This window comes from Balaenoptera musculus, chromosome 6, assembly GCF_009873245.2.
Source record: "Balaenoptera musculus isolate JJ_BM4_2016_0621 chromosome 6, mBalMus1.pri.v3, whole genome shotgun sequence".
NCBI classification, from domain to species: domain Eukaryota; kingdom Metazoa; phylum Chordata; class Mammalia; order Artiodactyla; family Balaenopteridae; genus Balaenoptera; species Balaenoptera musculus.
Window position 1 is genome coordinate 40,989,827 of NC_045790.1, and position 18,785 is coordinate 41,008,611.

Below are 18,785 nucleotides of genomic sequence, written 5' to 3' on the forward strand. Positions count from 1 at the left end.
CTATTATGGCTTTTTGAAGAAATAACATTGGGGGAAGGGGTGAGAAGGGAGCTGGTAGCCATGTGCATGCTTGAACATGCTTGGAAATTATAGGAATGTTTCATATGGGCTAAGGGTACCCGTAAGGCTGACAAGTAGGCAATTCCAAGTCGAGGACCCTGTTTATACCACAGGGACCTGAGGGTCAATACCTTGGGAGCATTTAAAAAACAAAGCTCTTTACAATAAGGTTGTCAGTAGCTGCCCTCTTTGCATGCATGACTTTTCCTGCAAAAACTGTCTGCCCTGGTGCCCTGTTAAGCTATTCTACCTCTTCACATGGGCATGAGATAGACAATCAGCTCAGGTCAGATGCCAATAAAAACTGATGCTACAAAGTTCTACACCCTCTCTCCTCTCACTATTTTTACTGCTTCCTAAAGCTCCCTGTAACTAAAGTAGCAAAATGAAAAAGGGATTTCTGGATGCTAAGCAAGGGGTGTGTGTGTGTGTGTGTGTGTGTGTGTGTGTGGTTTGAAACATTACTGTCTCTAAGCATAAATAATACTGTGTTTATTTTGTTTTGTTCATTTTCTGACATAGTGTTTTCTAGCAGTGTGGAAAACAGCGATGATTTAAAAAGATTTAGGGTTAACTGTCATCTTAGGCTTAATATTGCAGTCAAAAAGAAGGAAGACCCATCAGCAACCTCAGAGAGTCCTTATTATGGAGCTGCCCAATAAAAGTAGTAATTACATTGCTGGCTCTAATACGCCACTTTCCAAGCCTGTGTGCTGTAAAAGCAACAGTGCAGCTTCGCAATCAAGTCATTTCTAAACTGCCATTTCACCCGGAAGAGAAGACAGCTAGTATTGCCAGGGAACAAGTCATTCTGCTTTCTCAGAAGAGCTGATTAAATGGATAGGCCCCATGCAGTCTTTTTTTTGTTTGTTTTCTTTCCCCAAGCAGTCTTGAACACAACTGGAAAAGATCTAGTTCCTGTGACCATAGATCAAGGGTTTTCAAACTTGAGTGTACAGAAGAGCCACTGAGCAAGCTTAAAAACACAGATTTTTCATGCGCCATCCCAGAAATTAGAATATAGTAGAACCATGAGGGGGAGAAACCCAAGTAGATGCATTTCTAACAATATTTCTAGGAATGTTGATGCAGATGATCCATGAAGATAGTGGTTTGCCAAGTGTGGTCTCCCAAGCCTCAGAATCAGCATCACATGGGAACTAATTAGAAATCCAAGTTCTCTGGCCCTGCGCCAGACTTACTGTATCAGAAACTGTGGGGTGGAGCTGAAGAATCTGGTTTTTTTAACAAGGCTTCCAGGTGATTCGGATGCATGCTCAATTTTGAGAACCACTGGATTAAGAAAAAGAATGCTCCCCCAAAGTCAGCAGGGTATGACAGAGAATCTGTATTCTCACATCCCAAGGAATCAGGACAGTGGTACCTAAATAGCTTATGCCTTCATGTCTACATCCTGACCCTCAAAGGAAACATCACCTCCAGTTGCACATAACAGCTCTCTCTGACACCACGCCAATTTTTTGTTTGAAGAGTGTAAGACCTTAGAGGAAAGATTCAACAGGAAGTCAAGCTGTCCCCCCACCCTAGTAAAATGCTGACTCGAGCAGTCCAAGCACTGACCTTTCATTCTCTTGATGGCGGCGTCCATCCGTAACCCGTCCTTCTTGATGCGAGCTTTCAGAACCTGGCCAAAATTACCCTCCCCAATCACATCTTGAAATTTGATGTCATTCCAGTCAAGCACTGGATAAATTGTAGGATCTGGGTTGTTTTTGGCCTTCCTGTTCAGGGCCAGAGTTCCTGAGTTGAATTGCACAGCTGGTTCTTCCCGCTAGAAGAATAATGGTTTTTGTGTCAGGATTTTTCATAATTTTAAGGTACATAATACCTCCTGATTTGTACCCACCCTGGGTGAAAAAAGAAATACTGTATCCAATTCTAGAATGAAAACGGAAATAGGGTTCATTGAACGGGCCCACTCAGATGAAGTGGCTGCCTATAGAGCTGCATGGGCACGATCACAGGCCTCAGTGGCAAAGCATGCCGCAATCAATTAGTTATGTCTGCAGAGGTGAGGGAGGGGAGGATAACAGCATGTATGCCACGAAATAGCATATCCCTGAGTTAGTCACACTTGAGTTTCTACTCTGCTGTGGAATGAGCAGGTGTTGAGTTCTGATCTGGAGAAAGAACTCAGAGATCTATCTGGGTCAGTCACAGGACACACCTCTGTGAGAGCTTTGTTTCCTAGCATCATCTTGGTCTATTCTTGGCTCTTACTCACTCTCTCCCACATGTCCTAAAGCTCAGAATCTCTCAAGCCCACTCTGGCACTTGACAGTGGCCCCAAGATGACTGATTCTTAGAGCAAAACCCAACAGGGTGTCTCCTTTTCTCCTGAGTTTCAATGGCTGCTGATGGTATCAGGACAAAGCATCAGTACCATGATGCGCTCTAGCACTCTCTACCCCCTTGCTGGTCCTTCCTCTACAGGGACAGCCTGAGTTGAGCCAGATCTGGCAAGGAGTCAGATTACAGAGCTTCCCTTGTTCTGTACTGAAGGGAATCTCAGGGACTCATGTACAGGAAGGTATACCTCATTTGGAATATGTAATTGTACTCAATGTTTCATATACAAAATCAATAAAGTTGGGTACAGATTAATTTTACAGAGCTTGAAACCACAAACTAGAGAAATGTTCAGGCTGTTGTATAGCAAAGGACTCAAATGGGGTGCCTATAGGTAAAGTATGATTTTCTAAACTTTTTACTGGTCAAAATTCCTAGATGAAAGAAAGAGGCCGTGCCAAGCACCATGAACTATGGCTGCAGACCGAAGGGTGCACAGGAATGGAGATACACGCATATATGTAATCCATACATATAGGAGGGATAATAGAATTGAAAGAGATATTAGAAGTACAAAATGGAAACTGGAAACGGAAACGTGGAGAAAACTGGTCTAGTGCAAATCTTCATTACCTATCACTCTGAGGTCTGGTTACCCTTATGCCCTTCATTACCAAAAATGTTCAGTTCTTTATATTACAAGATTACCCTCTCTGGTGACTTATTACTAGTATAACTGTATTCTCTTTCTGATGGGGCAGTAGTCCTGCTTTAGGCTTGGTTTCCTGCATACTTATTAAGAGCAACTTTTTCTCTCTTAGAATTGTTCTGATTTGGACCAGAAATTATATAGTCATGCTATTTATCTCCCATTTCATAATGGAAGACAAAGAAAAGATGAAACTTGCCTAAGGGAAATACTTGCTTTACAGGTAAAATTTTTGACCCATATCTTTAAAATGAAGGTTCTGCATATATGTGGACTTGCACTTATTACTATCAGGAAGATGAGACATACCACGTTTTGGAAGGCTTGGGCCATTCTTCTTTGGACGTTTGCCCTCTTCAACTGCAACATGATCAGAAAGGCCAACAGCACCGTCAGGCAGGTCATTCCCGCTGAGCCAAGGATGGCGATCAGCAGCATCTTCCCGCCTCCGAGGTCTGCTGGGGCTGTGCCGGAGAACACAGGAGAAGGAGCAGGTTAGTCTAGGTAGAGAGAGAGGCCAAGACCATCTGCAGGAGAAGTCACAGTGTAATGGGAGTGTAATGGGAAAGTAATGGCAGCCTGAGCCCAGCCTGAGCCCTGCTAGGTGACCTTGGGCTACTCATTTATTTTCTGGAACTCAATGGAGATGAGTCCGACTCACAGGGCTGTTATAAGTTCAAAGAAATGTGCAAAAGTCCTTTTTAAATGGCAACATGCTGATCACTAATTGTTGTCCTTTGTTCAACGTTCACTTCCAAGTACAGGCCCAAGCAGATGAATATTATCGAGTAATAGTAAGAATGACTAACTAGATCTATGACTTTGGGTAAGTGACTAAACCTCCCTGCACAATTTCACCACCTAGAAAAGCTTTAAAGCTCTGCAACGCTAAAGAGCATAGCGTCTGTAAGATATTTTGCTTTGGCTTTTTTCTTGTTTTAAAAAGCTGATGGAGGTTTTCTCACTAGGCATTCTGATCTGAAGTGCCAGATGCAAGGCCTCTGCATGAAGCACCCTGTGAACAACTGAAACTAGACGAAGCACAAAGGAAAACAAACAAAAAAAACAAGCTGCAAAACCTCTGAATAAAAAGCCTCTGCACCTCTAGCTCTTGTGGAGGTTGGCATCTTCAGTGGAGGCTCCTATGGCAGGAGGACCTTCAAGATGGTGGAGGAGTAAGACATAGAGATCACTTTCCTCCCCACAAATACATCAAAAATACATCTACATGTGGAACAACTCCTACAGAACACCTACTGAACGTTGGCAGAAGACCTCAGACTTCCCAAAAGGCAAGAAAATCCCCCCCATACCTGGCCACCTGGCTGACAGGGTCTTGGTGCTCTGGCCTGGTGTCAAACCTGAGCCTCTGAGGTGGGAGAGCCAAGTTCAGGACACTGGACCACCAGAGACCTCCTGGCCCCATGTAATATCAATTGGCAAGAGCTCTCCTAGAGATCTCCGTCTCAACACTAAGACCCAGCTCCACCCAACAGCCAACAAGCTCCAGTGCTGGATGCCCCATGCCAAACGACTAGCAAGACAGGAACACAACACAACCCATTAGCAGAGAGGCTGCCTAAAATCATACTAAGTTCACAGACACCACAAAACACACTGCTGGACGTGGCCCTGCCCAACAGAAAGACAAGGTCCAGCCTCATCCACCAGAGCACAGGCACCAGTCCCCTACACCAGGAAGCCTACACAAGCCATTGACCCAACCTCACCCACCGGGGGCAGACACCAAAAACAACGGGAACTACGAACCTGCAGCCTGTGAAAAGGAGACCCCAAATACAGTAAGTTAAGCAAAATGAGAAGACAGAGAAATATGCAACAAATGAAGGAGCAAGGTAAAAACCAACCATACCAAACAAATGAAGAGGAAATAGGCAGTCTACCTGAAAAAGAAGTCAGAGTAATGATAGTAAAGATGATCCAAAATCTTGGAAATAGAATGGAGAAAATACAAGAAACGTTTAACAAGGACCTAGAAGAACTAAAGGGCAAACAAACAATGCTGAACAACACAATAAATGAAATTAAAAATACTCTAGAAGGAATCAATAGCACAATAACTGAGGCAGAAGAATGGATAAGTGACCTGGAAGATAAAATAGGGGAAATAACTACCACAGAGCAGAATAAAGAAAAAAGAATGAAAAGAATTGAGTGACGTCTCAGAGACCTCTGGGACAACATTAGATGCACCAACATTCGAATTATAGGGGTCCCAGAAGAAGAAGAGAAAAAGAAAGGGTCTGAGAAAATATTTGAAAAGATTACAGTTGAAAACTTCCCTAACATGGGAAAGGAAATAGTCAATCAAGTCCAGGAAGTGCAGAGAGCCCCATACAGGATAAATCCAAGGAGAAACACGCCAAGACACATATTAAACAAACTATCAAAAATCAAATACAAAGAAAAATTATTAAAAGCAGCAAGGGAAAAGCAACAAATAACATATGAGGGAATCCCCATAAGGTTAACAGCTGATCTTTCAGCAGAAACTCTGCAGGCCAGAAGGGAGTGGCAAGACATATTTAAGTGATGAAAGTGAAAAACCTACAACCAAGATTACTCTACCCAGCAAGGATCTCATTCAGATTCGACGGAGAAATTAAAACCTTTACAGACAAGCTAAAGCTAAGAGAATTCAGCACCAGCAAACCAGCTTTGCAACAAATGCTAAAGGAACTTCTCTAGGCAGGAAACACAAGAGAAGGAAAGACCTACAAAAACAAACTCAAAACAATTAAGAAAATGGTAATAGGAACATACATATCGATAATTAACTTAAATGTAAATGGATTAAATGCTCCAACCAAAAGACATAGACTGGCTGAATGGATACAAAAACAAGACCCATATATATGCTGTCTACAAGAGACCCACTTCAGACCTAGGGACACATACAGACTGAAAGTGAGGGGATGGAAAAAGATATTCCATGCAAATGGAAATCAAAAGAAAGCTGGAGTAGAAATTCTCATATCAGACAAAATAGACTTTAAAGACTATTACAAGAGACAAAGAAGGACACTACATAATGATCAAGGGATCAATCCAAGAAGAAGATATAACAATTGTAAATATTTATGCATCCAACATAGGAGCACCTCAATACATAAGGCAAATGCTAACAGCCATAAAAGGGGAAATGGACAGTCACACAATAATAGTAGGGAACTTTAACACCCCACTTTCACCAATGGACAGATCATCCAAAACGAAAATAAATAAGGAAACACAAGCTTTAAATGACACATTAGACAAGATGCACTTAATTGATATTTATAAGAGATTCCATCCAAATAAAACAGAATACACTTTCTTTTCAAGGGCTCATGGAACATTCTCCAGGATAGATTATATCTTGGGTCACAAGTCAAGCCTTGGTAAATTTAAGAAAATTGAAATCGTATCAAGTATCTTTTCTGACCACAATGCTATAAGACTAGATATCAATTACAGGGAAAAAACTGTAAAAAATACAAACATATGGAGGCTAAACAATACGCTACTAAATAACCAAGACATCACTGAAGAAATCAAAGAGGAAATCAAAATAAACCTAGAAACAAATGACAATGAAAACACAATGACCCAAAACCTATGGGATGCAGCAAAAGCAGTTCTAAGAAGGAAGTTTATAGCAATACAATACTACCTGAAGAAACAAAAAAAATCTCAAATAAACAACCTAATGTTACAACTAAAGCAATTAGGGAAAGAAGAACAAAAAAACCTCAAAGTTAACAGAGGGAAAGAAATCATAAAAATCAAATCAGAAATAAATGAAAAAGAAATGAAGGAAACGATAGCAAAGATCAATAAAACTAAAAGCTGGGTCTTTGAGAAGATAAACAAAATTGATAAATCATTAGCCAGACTCATCAAGAAAAAAAGGGAGAAGACTCAAATCAACAGAATTAGAAATGAAAAAGTAACAACTGACACTGCAGAAATACAAAGGATCATGAGAGATTACTACAAGCAACTATGAGAATAAAATGGACAACCTGGAAGAAATGGACAAATTCTTAGAAAAGCACAATCTTCCGAGACTGAACCAGGAAGAAATAGAAAATATAAACAGACCAATCACAAACACTGAAATTGAAACTGTGATTAAAAATCTTCCAACAAACAAAAGCCCAGGACCAGATGGCTTCACAGGTGAATTCTATCAAACATTTAGAGAAGAGCTAACACCTATCCTTCTCAAACTCTTCCAAAATATAGCAGAGGGAGGAACACTCCCAAACTCATTCTACGAGGCCACCATCACCCTGATACCAAAGCCAGACAAAGATGTCACAAAGAAAGAAAACTACAGGCCAATATCACTGATGAACATAGATGCAAAAATCCTCAACAAAATACTAGCAAACAGAATCCAACAGCACATTAAAAGGATCATACACCATAATCAAGTGGGGTTTATCCCAGGAATGCAAGGATTCTTCAATATATGCAAATCAATCAATGTGATACACCATATTAACAAATTGAAGGAGAAAAACCATATGATCATCTCAATAGATGCAGAGAAAGCTTTTGACAAAATTCAACACCCATTTATGATAAAAACTCTCCATAAAGTAGGCATAGAGGGAACTTACCTCAACATAATAAAAGCCATATATGACAAACCCACAGCCAACATCATTCTCAATTGTGAAAAACTGCAACCATTTCCTCTAAGATCAGGAACAAGACAAGGTTGCCCACTCTCACCACTATTATTCAACATTGTTTTGGAAGTTTTAGCCACAGCAATCAGAGAAGAAAAAGAAATAAAAGGAATCCAAATCAGAAAACAAGAAGTAAAGCTGCCACTGTTTGCAGATGACATGATACTATACATAGAGAATCCTAAAGATGCTCCCAGAAAACTACTAGAGCTGACCAATGAATTTGGTAAAGTTGCAGGATACAAAATTAATGCACAGAAATCTCTTGCATTTCTATACACTAATGATGAAAAATCTGAAAGGGAAATTCAGGAAACACTTCCATTTACCATTGCAACAAAAAGAATAAAATAAATAGGAATAAACCTACCTAAGAAGACAAAAGACCTGTATGCAGAAAACAATAAGACACTGATGAAAGAAATTAAAGATGATACAAACAGATGGAGAGATGTACCATGTTCTTTCATTGGAAGAATCAACATTGTGAAAATGACTATACTACCCAAAGCAATCTACAGATTCAGTGGAATCCCTATCAAACTACCAATGGCATTTTTCACAGAACTAGAACAAAAAATTTCACAATTTGTATGGAAACACAAAAGACCCCGAATAGCCAAAGCAATCTTGAGAAAGGAAAAAAGGAGCTGGAGCAATCAGGCTCCCTGACTTCAGACTATACTACAAAGCTACAGTAATCAAGACAGTATGGTACTGGCACAAAAACAGAAATATAGATCAATGGAACAGGATAGAAAGCCCAGAGATTAACCCATGCACATACGGTCACCTTATCTTTAATAAAGGAAGCAAGAGTATAAAATGGAGAAAAGACAGCCTCTTCAATAAGTGGCACTGGGAAAACTGGACAGGTACACGTAAAAGAATGAAATTAGAACACTCCCTAACACCATACACAAAAATAAACTCAAAATGGATTAAAGACCTAAATGTAAGGCCAGACACTATCAAACTCTTAGAGGAAAACATAGGTAGAACACTCTATGACATAAATCACAGCAAGATTCTTTTTGACCCACCTCCTCGAGAAATGGAAATACAAACAAAAATAAACAAATGGGACCTAATGAAACTTAAAAGCTTTTGCACAGCAAAGGAAACCATAAACAAGACAAAAAGACAACCCTCAGAATGGGAGCAAATATTTGCAAATGAAGCAACTGACAAAGGATTCATCTCCAAAATATACAAGCAGCTCATGCAGCTCAATATCAAAAAAACAAACAACCCATTCCAAAAATGGGCAGAAGACCTAAGTAGACATTTCTACAAAGAAGATATACAGATTGCCAATAAATACATGAAAGGATGCTCAACATCACTAATCATTAGAGAAATGCAAAACAAAACTGCAGTGAGGTATCACCTCACACTGGTCAGAATAACCATCATCAAAAAATCTAGAAACAATAAATGCTGGAGAGGGTGTGGAGAAAAGGGAACCCTCTTGCACTGTTGGTGGGAATGTAAATTGATACAGCCACTATGGAGAACAGTATGTAGGTTCCTTAAAAAACTAAAAATAGATCTACCATATGACCCAGGAATATCACTACTGGGCATATACCCTGAGAAAACCATAATTCAAAAAGAGACATGTACCACAATGTTCACTGAAGCACTATTTACAATAGCCAGGACATGGAAGCAACCTAAGTGTCCATCAACAGATGAATGGATAAAGAAGATGTGGCACATATGTACAATGGAATATTACTCAGCCATAAAAACAAACAAATTAGAGGCTGTCATACAGAGTGAAGTAAGTCAGAAAGAGAAAAACAAATACCATATGCTAACACATATATATGGAATCTAAAAAAAAAAAAATTGTTTTGATGAACCTAGGAGCAGGACAGGAATAAAGACGCAGACGTAGAGAATGGACTTGAGGACACGGGGAGGGGGAAGGGTAAGCTGGGGTGAAGTGAGAGAGTAGCCTTGACATATATATACTACCAAATGTAAAATAGATAGCTAGTGGGAAGCAGCTGCATAGCACAGGGAGATCAGCTTGTTTGTGACCACCTAGAGGGGTGGGGTAGGGAGGGTGGGAGGGAGATGCAAGAGGGAGGAGATATGGGGATATATATATACATATAGCTGATTCACTTCGTTATACAGCAGAAACTAACACAACATTGTAAAGCAATTATACTACAATAAAGATGTTAAAAAAAAAAAAAGAGCTGATGGAGAAAACCTGAGGATACCAATGGGACAAGGAAAGAAGGAAGGAAAGAAGAAAGAGAGAGAAAAACCATTAAATTTTGGGCTCAGGTCAAAATAAACTATTAAAGACTGTGGTATAACCCCTCCACTTCTCTCCCTTATTTAAATTCAAATAAAGATAAATTCAATGTATTTTTATGAGAAACAGCATGTAGAGCATGATGCTATCTTTTAACAATTATTCTTTTGTGATTAGCTACCTTTCTTCCTATCTCCGTTTTATACGTGCATAAAGAGATGTCTGAAATGGGATGATGAGGGGTTTTTAGTTTTGTTACATCTTGTCTTTAAATTTTTCTCTCTGTATTTTATTTATAGCTTGGATTTAGGGCCTGTAGATGTTTTACCAAAACACAAGTAACTATAGGAATTATGCATTTATTAAGAGTGTCATGTGAAAACTATTGAATACAATTCTCTATAATTGGCAGACCCATCATTCCTTGCATATTTCAAACATGTTCCAAAGAATCAGCACTGAGAACAGGGCTTGCTTGATTTTATTTCTTAAGCCCTAGGTAGGCCTCAAGAGAACCAAGAAGTTTTTAGTGCTATAACATTTTCTGTAAAAATACTCTGGTCTGAATTATAAATTTGTAAAAATCACCATTTCCCTATAATGTCCCTCTAGCTACATTCCCTTGCACAAGCTGTAGAGTGCAGAGGGCGAGGAAGTGCAATTTCAGACAGACCTCAGAGGGAAGGCTCTCCAGGAGCTGCAGTTCTTCCCACCCCCGGGGTCCTTGTTCACTAATTACATTCAACAGGTTTTACCAATCACAAACACTGGAGAGGTTTAAGAGGTACAACCCTCCAGTTATGAAATAAATAAGCCACGGGGATGTAATATACAGCATATGGAATATAGTCAATAATATTGTAATCACTTTATATGGAGACAGATGATTACTAGCCTTATTGTGGTGATCATTTCATAATATATGCAAATGTCAAATCACTATGTAGTGCTCTTGAAACTAACATAATATTGTACATTACATCAGCTATATTTCAATTTCAAAAAAATCTCAAACACTGGGCCTCGTGTGCTTGGAACTCTGAGGGATCTCTATCTCAAAGGGCTTATTCTCTCTGGAGTGGGGGTTAGCGTTGGACGTGGAGACATCATAACCTGGATCTGAAAAGTAAAAGAAAACTCGGACTAGCATAGTGTCATCTGAGCTAAAAGAGGGTTCGTTCTGAGAAAGAGTGGAGTGTGGTTCCTGGAGTGCCCACTGAAGCACCACGCAGGGCTGTCTCCACTAAGCTGGGTCCTCTGTCTTCCTTCTGCATGGAATCACATTCATGTCCCTCAGAGCTTCGATTGCTGGATGGGGAGTGCTGATGGGCTAAGTTCACCTAAGTTTTCATGATAGATAACAGATCAACAGGTTATCCTTCCAAGGGGCATTTGCATTCCAAGGACCTCTTTAGAGATGGTGACGCCTACCAGCCCATTATGTCACATGATGCGAATATGGGGTAAATATCGTAAGACAGTGGGGCTTTTCTGATACTCTGCAGAAATAATTCTATGTAAATACCTGTCCACTCTACCAACCTTGAGATTCAGAAAGAGTCATCAGTTCATGAGAAAAGGTTGGATTGCTTGACCCTATGTTGTTCTCTGCAAAGATGTCCACCTGGTAAGCTGTCTGGGGCTCTAGGCCCTTGAGCTGATACTGGGTGATGGTGGCATTCTTGATCTTCACATCAATGTGCTGGTCTTCATTCTTGCCCTGAACCTTGTAACGGATGATGATAGAAGAAATAGAATAGCCATCCAGGATTGTCCAAGAGATCACAGCTGAGGAGTCTGTGATGTTGGAAATCTTGATGTTTTCTGGTTGAGGAGGGAGAACTAGAAATTTAAAACAAACAAACAATATTTTACTTAAGATATATTACCATCTCTTTGATTATTATGCTTTTGAGAGAGAGTTAATGTATTTTACTTAAGATATATTACCATCTCTTTGATTATTATGCTTTTTTTTTTTTTTTTTTAATTTTTTATTTATTTATTTATTTTTAATTTATGGCTACGTTGGGTCTTCGTTTCTGTGCGAGGGCTTTCACTAGTTGTGGCAAGGGGGTGCCACTCTTCATCGCGGTGCGCGGGCCTCTCACTATCGCGGCCTCTCTTGTTGCGGAGCACAGGCTCCAGACACGCAGGCTCAGTAATTGTGGCTCACGGGCCTAGCCGCTCCGCGGCATGTGGGATCCTCCCAGACCAGGGCTCGAACCCGTGTTCCCTGCATTAGCAGGCAGACTCTCAACCACTGCGCCACCAGGGAAGCCCGATTATTATGCTTTTGAGAGAGAGTTAATGTCAGCTCATAAACCATGAATGGCTAGTAAGTGTTATCTCAGAGGGTAACTCCAATCAGTTGGTAGTGGACCCGACGCAGACTTGACAAGGGGCTGCAGACAGGAAAATGGCAACACACACACACCACATATTTGCCATCCTTACACTAAATTAAGACCTCGGAAATTCTGTTACTCCACAAACTGCTATTACACTGTTTTTGATACTGAGGAAAACAGAAAAATGATGAGAGCTGACATTTATATAGGCCCTTCCATATAGTAACTCATTGACTCCTCATAACAATCTTACTGTAAGTATTGAGGCTCAGAGAGATTAAGTGACTTGGCTGAGGTCACACAGCTTTTAAGAAATAGATTCAAGTAGAAGAAATAAGATTCCTATTAGTCTGTAGTTAGCCACTGGCCCATAGGGCCTATCCTTATTAAGCACTTGTTAGAAAATATGTTAAGCACTTAGCAGACATATTCAAAAAGCAAGATGGAGAATATATATGCATATGCACACTTATGGAAGTACTTAATGTATTAAAATTATACAACATTGAATGGAAAGATACATAATAAACTCATAATTTTGGTTGTCTCTGGGGAGAGGGGGAGAGAATTAGATTGGGGATGATGGTTAAAGAGGATTTTGATATATCTGTATTGTGGACTTCCACAAAAAGGCTGAAAGCAAATATGACAAAATGTTAAGAGTTGTTAATTCTATGTGGTAGAAATGTAGGTTTTTGTTGTATTATTCTCTGCATTGTCCTATAACTTCTAAATGTCGGAATTTTTTAAAGATGAAGAAGACATCCCTAAACACAGACAAAACCGTTGAGATTTCCACGTTATTGATACAAGAAGAGAGTGCCTGGAAAAACAAAAGCCAGTTTACACACCTGTTACTGGGGAGGTGGCAACTCAGCTGCAGAAAAGAACCTCAGACTTTGGGAGTTGACAAGAGACCACAGGATCCTAGCATAAGTGACGGTTGGTGTGACCCAGAAACACCTAGTCTTTCCAAGGACTCCAAAATGCACAGACAGTTCTAATGCAGTGAATCAAAATAGAGCTCTCTGGTTCATGACGAAAAAGCTTTCAATTCTACAAAGAAACCCTAGAAGTTCCAACTAATTTTTAATGACCAACATGAGATTGAGAGAAGCCTGAACTGAAGAATATTTTGAAAGAAAATTTGTTTTATTACTCTCAAATATATACTGTAATGCCAAGAATTGTCTGTTTTGAAGATTTTTCAAGCAGAGTTCTTTGGCTTTTAAGATTAGATGAATTATTGTGACCACCTAGAGGGGTGGGATGGGGAGGGTGGGAGGGAGGGAGATGCAAGAGGGAAGAGATATGGGAACATATTGTATATGTATAACTGATTAACTTTGTTATAAAGCAGAAGCTAACACACCATTGTAAGGCAATTATACTTCAATAAAGATGTTTAAAAAAAAAAAAAAGATTAGATGAATTAGATGAATCATCATCTGTGTGCATATAGATACACAACAATCCTAAAAACTGTCATATAACAGATTCAACAAGCCCTAGAAAACCTTATTCATGTTATTAATTTACTTAATAAATAACTCTATAGAAAGGAAAGGTAAATTTTAGCACAGTCCTGCCTGAATTATCACAAATCCAAATACATGGAGCGTTCGTATATATTGCAGGTTGCTAAAATGATTTGATGTGTTGGTGGGGGGCACTAATGGGCCTCCATTCACAACTAACTACCTTTTATGGTTTCTAAGAAGCAGACTTGAAGTGATGGGAGCCAAGTCTAAATGGCAGCAGCCAAGTGTCATTCAGGCAAGGCTGGGGCATCATGAGGTACTTACTGTCGCTAAGGGTCCAAGCGATGAGATCTTCGCTCCATTCCCCCTGGGCCTTGGTGTTGACTCTGGCTCGGACTATGTACTGCTCCCTGGGCTGTAAATTGTTAAGGAGCACTGAAGTCAAGTTGCCTGGCACTTTAATATTCTGCTGGTCACTATTCATTAGCACAGACCTCCTCTCAACTTCAACATAAAAGTCATCTTCTGAGCTTGGAAATATTGGTTGCCAGGTCAAATTTAGAGTGGTCTGACTTTTTGGTAAGAGACTGAGACCTCTTGGAGGAGGAAGACCTAGGAGAAACCAGAATAATCATTGTTTTTATATAGGGTGAAGGTAACAACAGCCCCAAAGGACAGCTTTATAGGATAACCTTGGCTCCTAGAATAATATACAGTTTCACAAGCTATCAAAGAAACACGCTAGCAGCCATGTAATACTTTTTTTTTTTCCCTACCAGAATAGCAAAGCTTTAAAACATTCTAGTATGTAACTTGAGTAATTGTAAGACAGGAATACAACCCCTTTGAAGGACAACTTGGGAATATTTTTCAAGAGCTCTAGAAATGATCATATACTTTGGGAGTATAGTCTGACTACCAAGGATTTATCCTGAAGAAATAACTCAAAGGAAGCGAAAAGCTACGTGCATGAAGATGTCCATTACGACATTATTTATAATAACAAGCAATCATAAGAAACCAAAATGCACAAAATAGGAAAATGCTTTAATAAATTATGATATAGCCACCCAAGGGATTAAAAATTTATTGGAAAAAATACAGAAGCCCCTCCAAAACTTATAACACACGAGAAAAAAACTCTGCTTACCACTTGGTAAAAGTCATGTCTACAATTGGTGAAAAAGGAAGGAAACTGATAAAAATGGAAACACTGGATTTGCCAAGGTTCTGGGGTTGTAGGTTCAGTGTTTCTGTTCCCATTTTGAGTAATATATTTTAAAGCAATTTCAGGGTTACTTCCCCTTAGCAAGGACAATTTCAGATATGACAACACTGTGATGGCCGGGCCAGGCCTCGCACTGCTCTGATCACATCAAGGTTTGGCTCTGACCACACGCCGTGTGGCCATAATTACCCCCAAGAACCTGGGCTACCAGAGAGGTAACTGAATGGAAACAATATGGGTTTTGAAATCAAAGAGGCAGGAGCATGCCCCTTTAGTTTTGTGACCTTGGGAAAATTCATAACCTCTCTGAGTTCACATGTAGCATGAAATGAAAATACTCATCTTCCAGACTCAGGAGGAGAAATGAGATAGTGAAGGTGAAAATGCTTGGAAGGTGTTAGGGGCTCTATCAACATTTTCTCTCTCTCTTCCTTCCTTCCTTCATAAAATACATTGGGCCAAGGGACAGTGGAGGAATCTGTAAATTTTCAGCTAATAGTAGTATATTGATATTTTAAACTTCAGATATAAAGTATTTTCAAAACATAGAATAGTGATCCTCTACTCATGCATTCTTGGTGGGGACATTATTGCCCCTAAGGGGGCAAAAATTGGTTCTTGGGGTATGAGAAAATTTTAGATAATGACAATTGTTTATGAAGGGCCACAATATATAAACAGATCTGTGGTATTACAATTCATGGCAGAAGAGACAGAGATTTTGTCTTAAGGACAAAACAATCTAAGAAGCTCTTTAGAGGGTGATAATTACAAAAATTAAAATAAGGTAAAGAATCTGAAAAAGAATGAATATACGTATAACAATCACTTTGCTGTGCACCTGAAACTAACACAACATTGTATATCAACTATATTCCAATAAAATGAAAAAAAAGTTTAAAAAAATAAAATAAAAAGGTCGAGAAACTTGGTTAGAGGTGAGAGGAAGGGTCTGTTTCCACCCAATGGGAGAAGGACTCTCACTGGCCAGTTCTGACCACCTTAGATGAGGGAGAACCGGCAATCAGGTCCTGCCACCTGCTGGACATTACGCTACAGGTCTTATTGGTCTTTTCTCTAAAACCTTTGCAAATTGAGAGAGGTGATGTCACCTCCTTTTGCTCTTCTCTAAAGTTTAAGTTCCAAAATAAGCCACCTGGAGTGGGTAGGTAGGCTTACGATGACAGCAGACAGAGGGAGGACTGATGGTGTGCAGCAAACATGTAAACCTTCTAAGCCTGTGCCTGGTCCAGAGGAGCAACCGCATAAATGGTCATTTCCTTCCCTTTGGGAGCATGACTTACCCTTCACCCCTCCCAAGCTGCCCTCTCTCTGCCGTGTGTTCAGAGTATGTTCTCTCCCCTCCCCTCCTGGCCTTCCCGGCCTTTATCACTCAACCAACACACTTATAAATAGTGCAGCTGCCAAATGAATTTAAAAACAAACATCAGCAAAATTCAAATGCTGGGAAAAGATGAACCTTCAAGAATTCCCTTCCCGCCCACCCCTGAGAACTACTTTGAAATATATTCCAAGACATCTCTAAATACATCCTGGCTGGAACATATTCTGAGAGCTGAAGACAGCACAGTATGGGTCTGTGAAGTGTTTTATGTTCTGTTCCATAAATACTTTCCATCTGAGTCAGATTATGGCCTTCCCCTTTTGATTCATCAGCACCGCTCTAAGAGAGAATTAACTACCATTTGCCTTTTAGCAGCAACCTGATGACATATTAGGGGGCCCCGTGGATCACAGTCATGGAGATTCCTTTATCCTCTAAGTCATATGTAGTCTCCAGTGTTATTTTTGGTATTTACTACCTGGTGGGTTCCCAGGAAGCCATTCCTTACTTGTGCAATGCTTCTACAAGCATCAGAGTAGCTACTGAGTTTCATTTGGTTCTTTAAGGATGCTGCTGGTCAGATGAACACTAGGTGGGGAGTGTGGAGGGGAGAGTCTCTGTTACGGATGCACAACCCCTGCAGAAGAGCTTGATGCTCTTCCTAGCTTCTCACGAAATCATTCCATACCCTTCTGCTTTTAGTAAATGGACTAAAAATAGGAAAACTCATCAATTGGGATAAGGACATCGTGCCTTTGGGCTCCCAGGTAAAAAATACCTGGATATTTTGTTTCTCCCAGGAGAAACAAAAGATATCAAGTCTGAAGATCTAGTATGGCAATGTACCCGATACACTACCATGGGCAAGTTATTAACCACTCTGGGACTCTACTTTCTCCAGTTGCGGCGAGGGGGGGCTACTCTTCATTGCGGCGTGTGGGCTTCTTATTGCGGTGGCTTTTCTTGTTGTGGAACGCGGGCTCTAGGCGTGCGGGCTTCAGTAGTTGTGGCACGTGGGCTCAGGAGTTGTGGCACGTGGGCTCAGGAGTTGTGGCACACGGGCTTCAGTAGTTGTGGGTTGCAGGCTCTAGAACACAGGCTCAGTAGTTGTGGTGCATGGGCTTAGTTGCTCCACGGCATATGGGATCTTCCAGGACCAGGGCTCAAAGCTGTGTCCCCTGCATTGGCAGGCGGATTCTTAACCACTGCGCCATCAGGGGAGCCCAGAACTGCTGTTCTATAGGTAAAAGCCTTTCATTCTATTTAATGTTCTCACTATGTACGTGAATGACTTCGAAAAACTAGAAATTACTTTTTAAAGTAAATACACTGGGATTTCTGGAGTACGTATGCGGCAAGAGCCTGTCTTGGGCCCTTAAGATGGAAACAGGAAGCTGGTGGTAAAATTCGGGAGCCAAGACGGAGCACAGTTGCTGCTAAGTAAATCCCAACTCCCAAGGGATGTCCCTGCCTTCCTGAAGGGTCATCTGCTTCCTTCTCTGTCCCGGTGGATTGCTGCCGACACCCTCCCCCAGGGAGACAGACCAGGAGTGCAGCCCAAGTAAAGGACTGGTTTGGCTCCAAGTTGCTAGCCTTCCTGTCACTTTCCCACCCATTCAAAAGCAAACCCCTTCCACCACCATCCCACCCACCCACCCACCCACCACCGCCCTTCCTGGTCTTCCTTCCTCTTTCCCCTTCCTCCCACACCCACCCAGCTCCTAAATAAATGCCTGTTTGCTTCAACTGACCGATAGAAGCTGTTGTGAACCGCCTCACGGGTCCAGGATGCCCTTCCCCGCCCTCTCCACGCCGGACCAGCTGCACGCAGAGCTCGTATTCTGTCCGAGGTTCCAAATAGTTGAGGGTAACAATCTCATTTGTCACTGAGAAGAGGGAAAGTTCAGGAAACTTAAGTTGGCAATCTTTTACATTCTTTAAACTGGAATGTTGTTATTGTGAGGTGAACTAATGTTTGGTTTTTAAAAATACAATGTCTGAGTAGAACAGAGAGGCAATCCCATCTTCAGGGCCTCAGTGTTCCTAATATAAGGAAAATAAGGCTTTTTCATGTAAGTATCTCTGTGCCACTTACACATTTCTGCTGTAGTGTTTTTGTCTTTTCATTTGTAGAGTAAAACCACGCAAATCTTCAACTATATGGAATACCAATCAGATTTAGGGGAAAAACTGAATTAGAATAATATAAAATAACTTCCGTTTTCAAGTACATACAGTGATGGCAATCAAGCTATCAAGAGAAGAGACTCTTTGAGGGTATGCTTACAATGACTAGACAGTGAATTTGTGATGGTCATGTCATAAC

At 40.6% G+C, this 18,785-nt stretch overlaps 1 protein-coding gene across 3 annotated transcripts in view; it reads right to left on the minus strand.

The window, feature by feature from the left end:
- Positions 1-18,785, minus strand: part of TEK (TEK receptor tyrosine kinase) — a 101,961-nt gene that overhangs the window by 14,409 nt on the left and 68,767 nt on the right. For 2 of the 3 annotated variants that reach the window (XM_036855847.1, XM_036855846.1), the window contains 4 exons: positions 14,211-14,498; positions 11,597-11,896; positions 3,389-3,543; positions 1,642-1,852 (listed from right to left, as the gene is read on the minus strand). In XM_036855847.1, the coding sequence (XP_036711742.1) occupies positions 1,642-1,852; positions 3,389-3,543; positions 11,597-11,896; positions 14,211-14,498 (954 nt within the window). Of the gene's footprint in view, positions 1-1,641; positions 1,853-3,388; positions 3,544-11,596; positions 11,897-14,210; positions 14,499-18,210; positions 18,346-18,785 lie in introns of all 3 variants that reach the window. The other variant, XM_036855845.1, reaches the window with a different exon arrangement.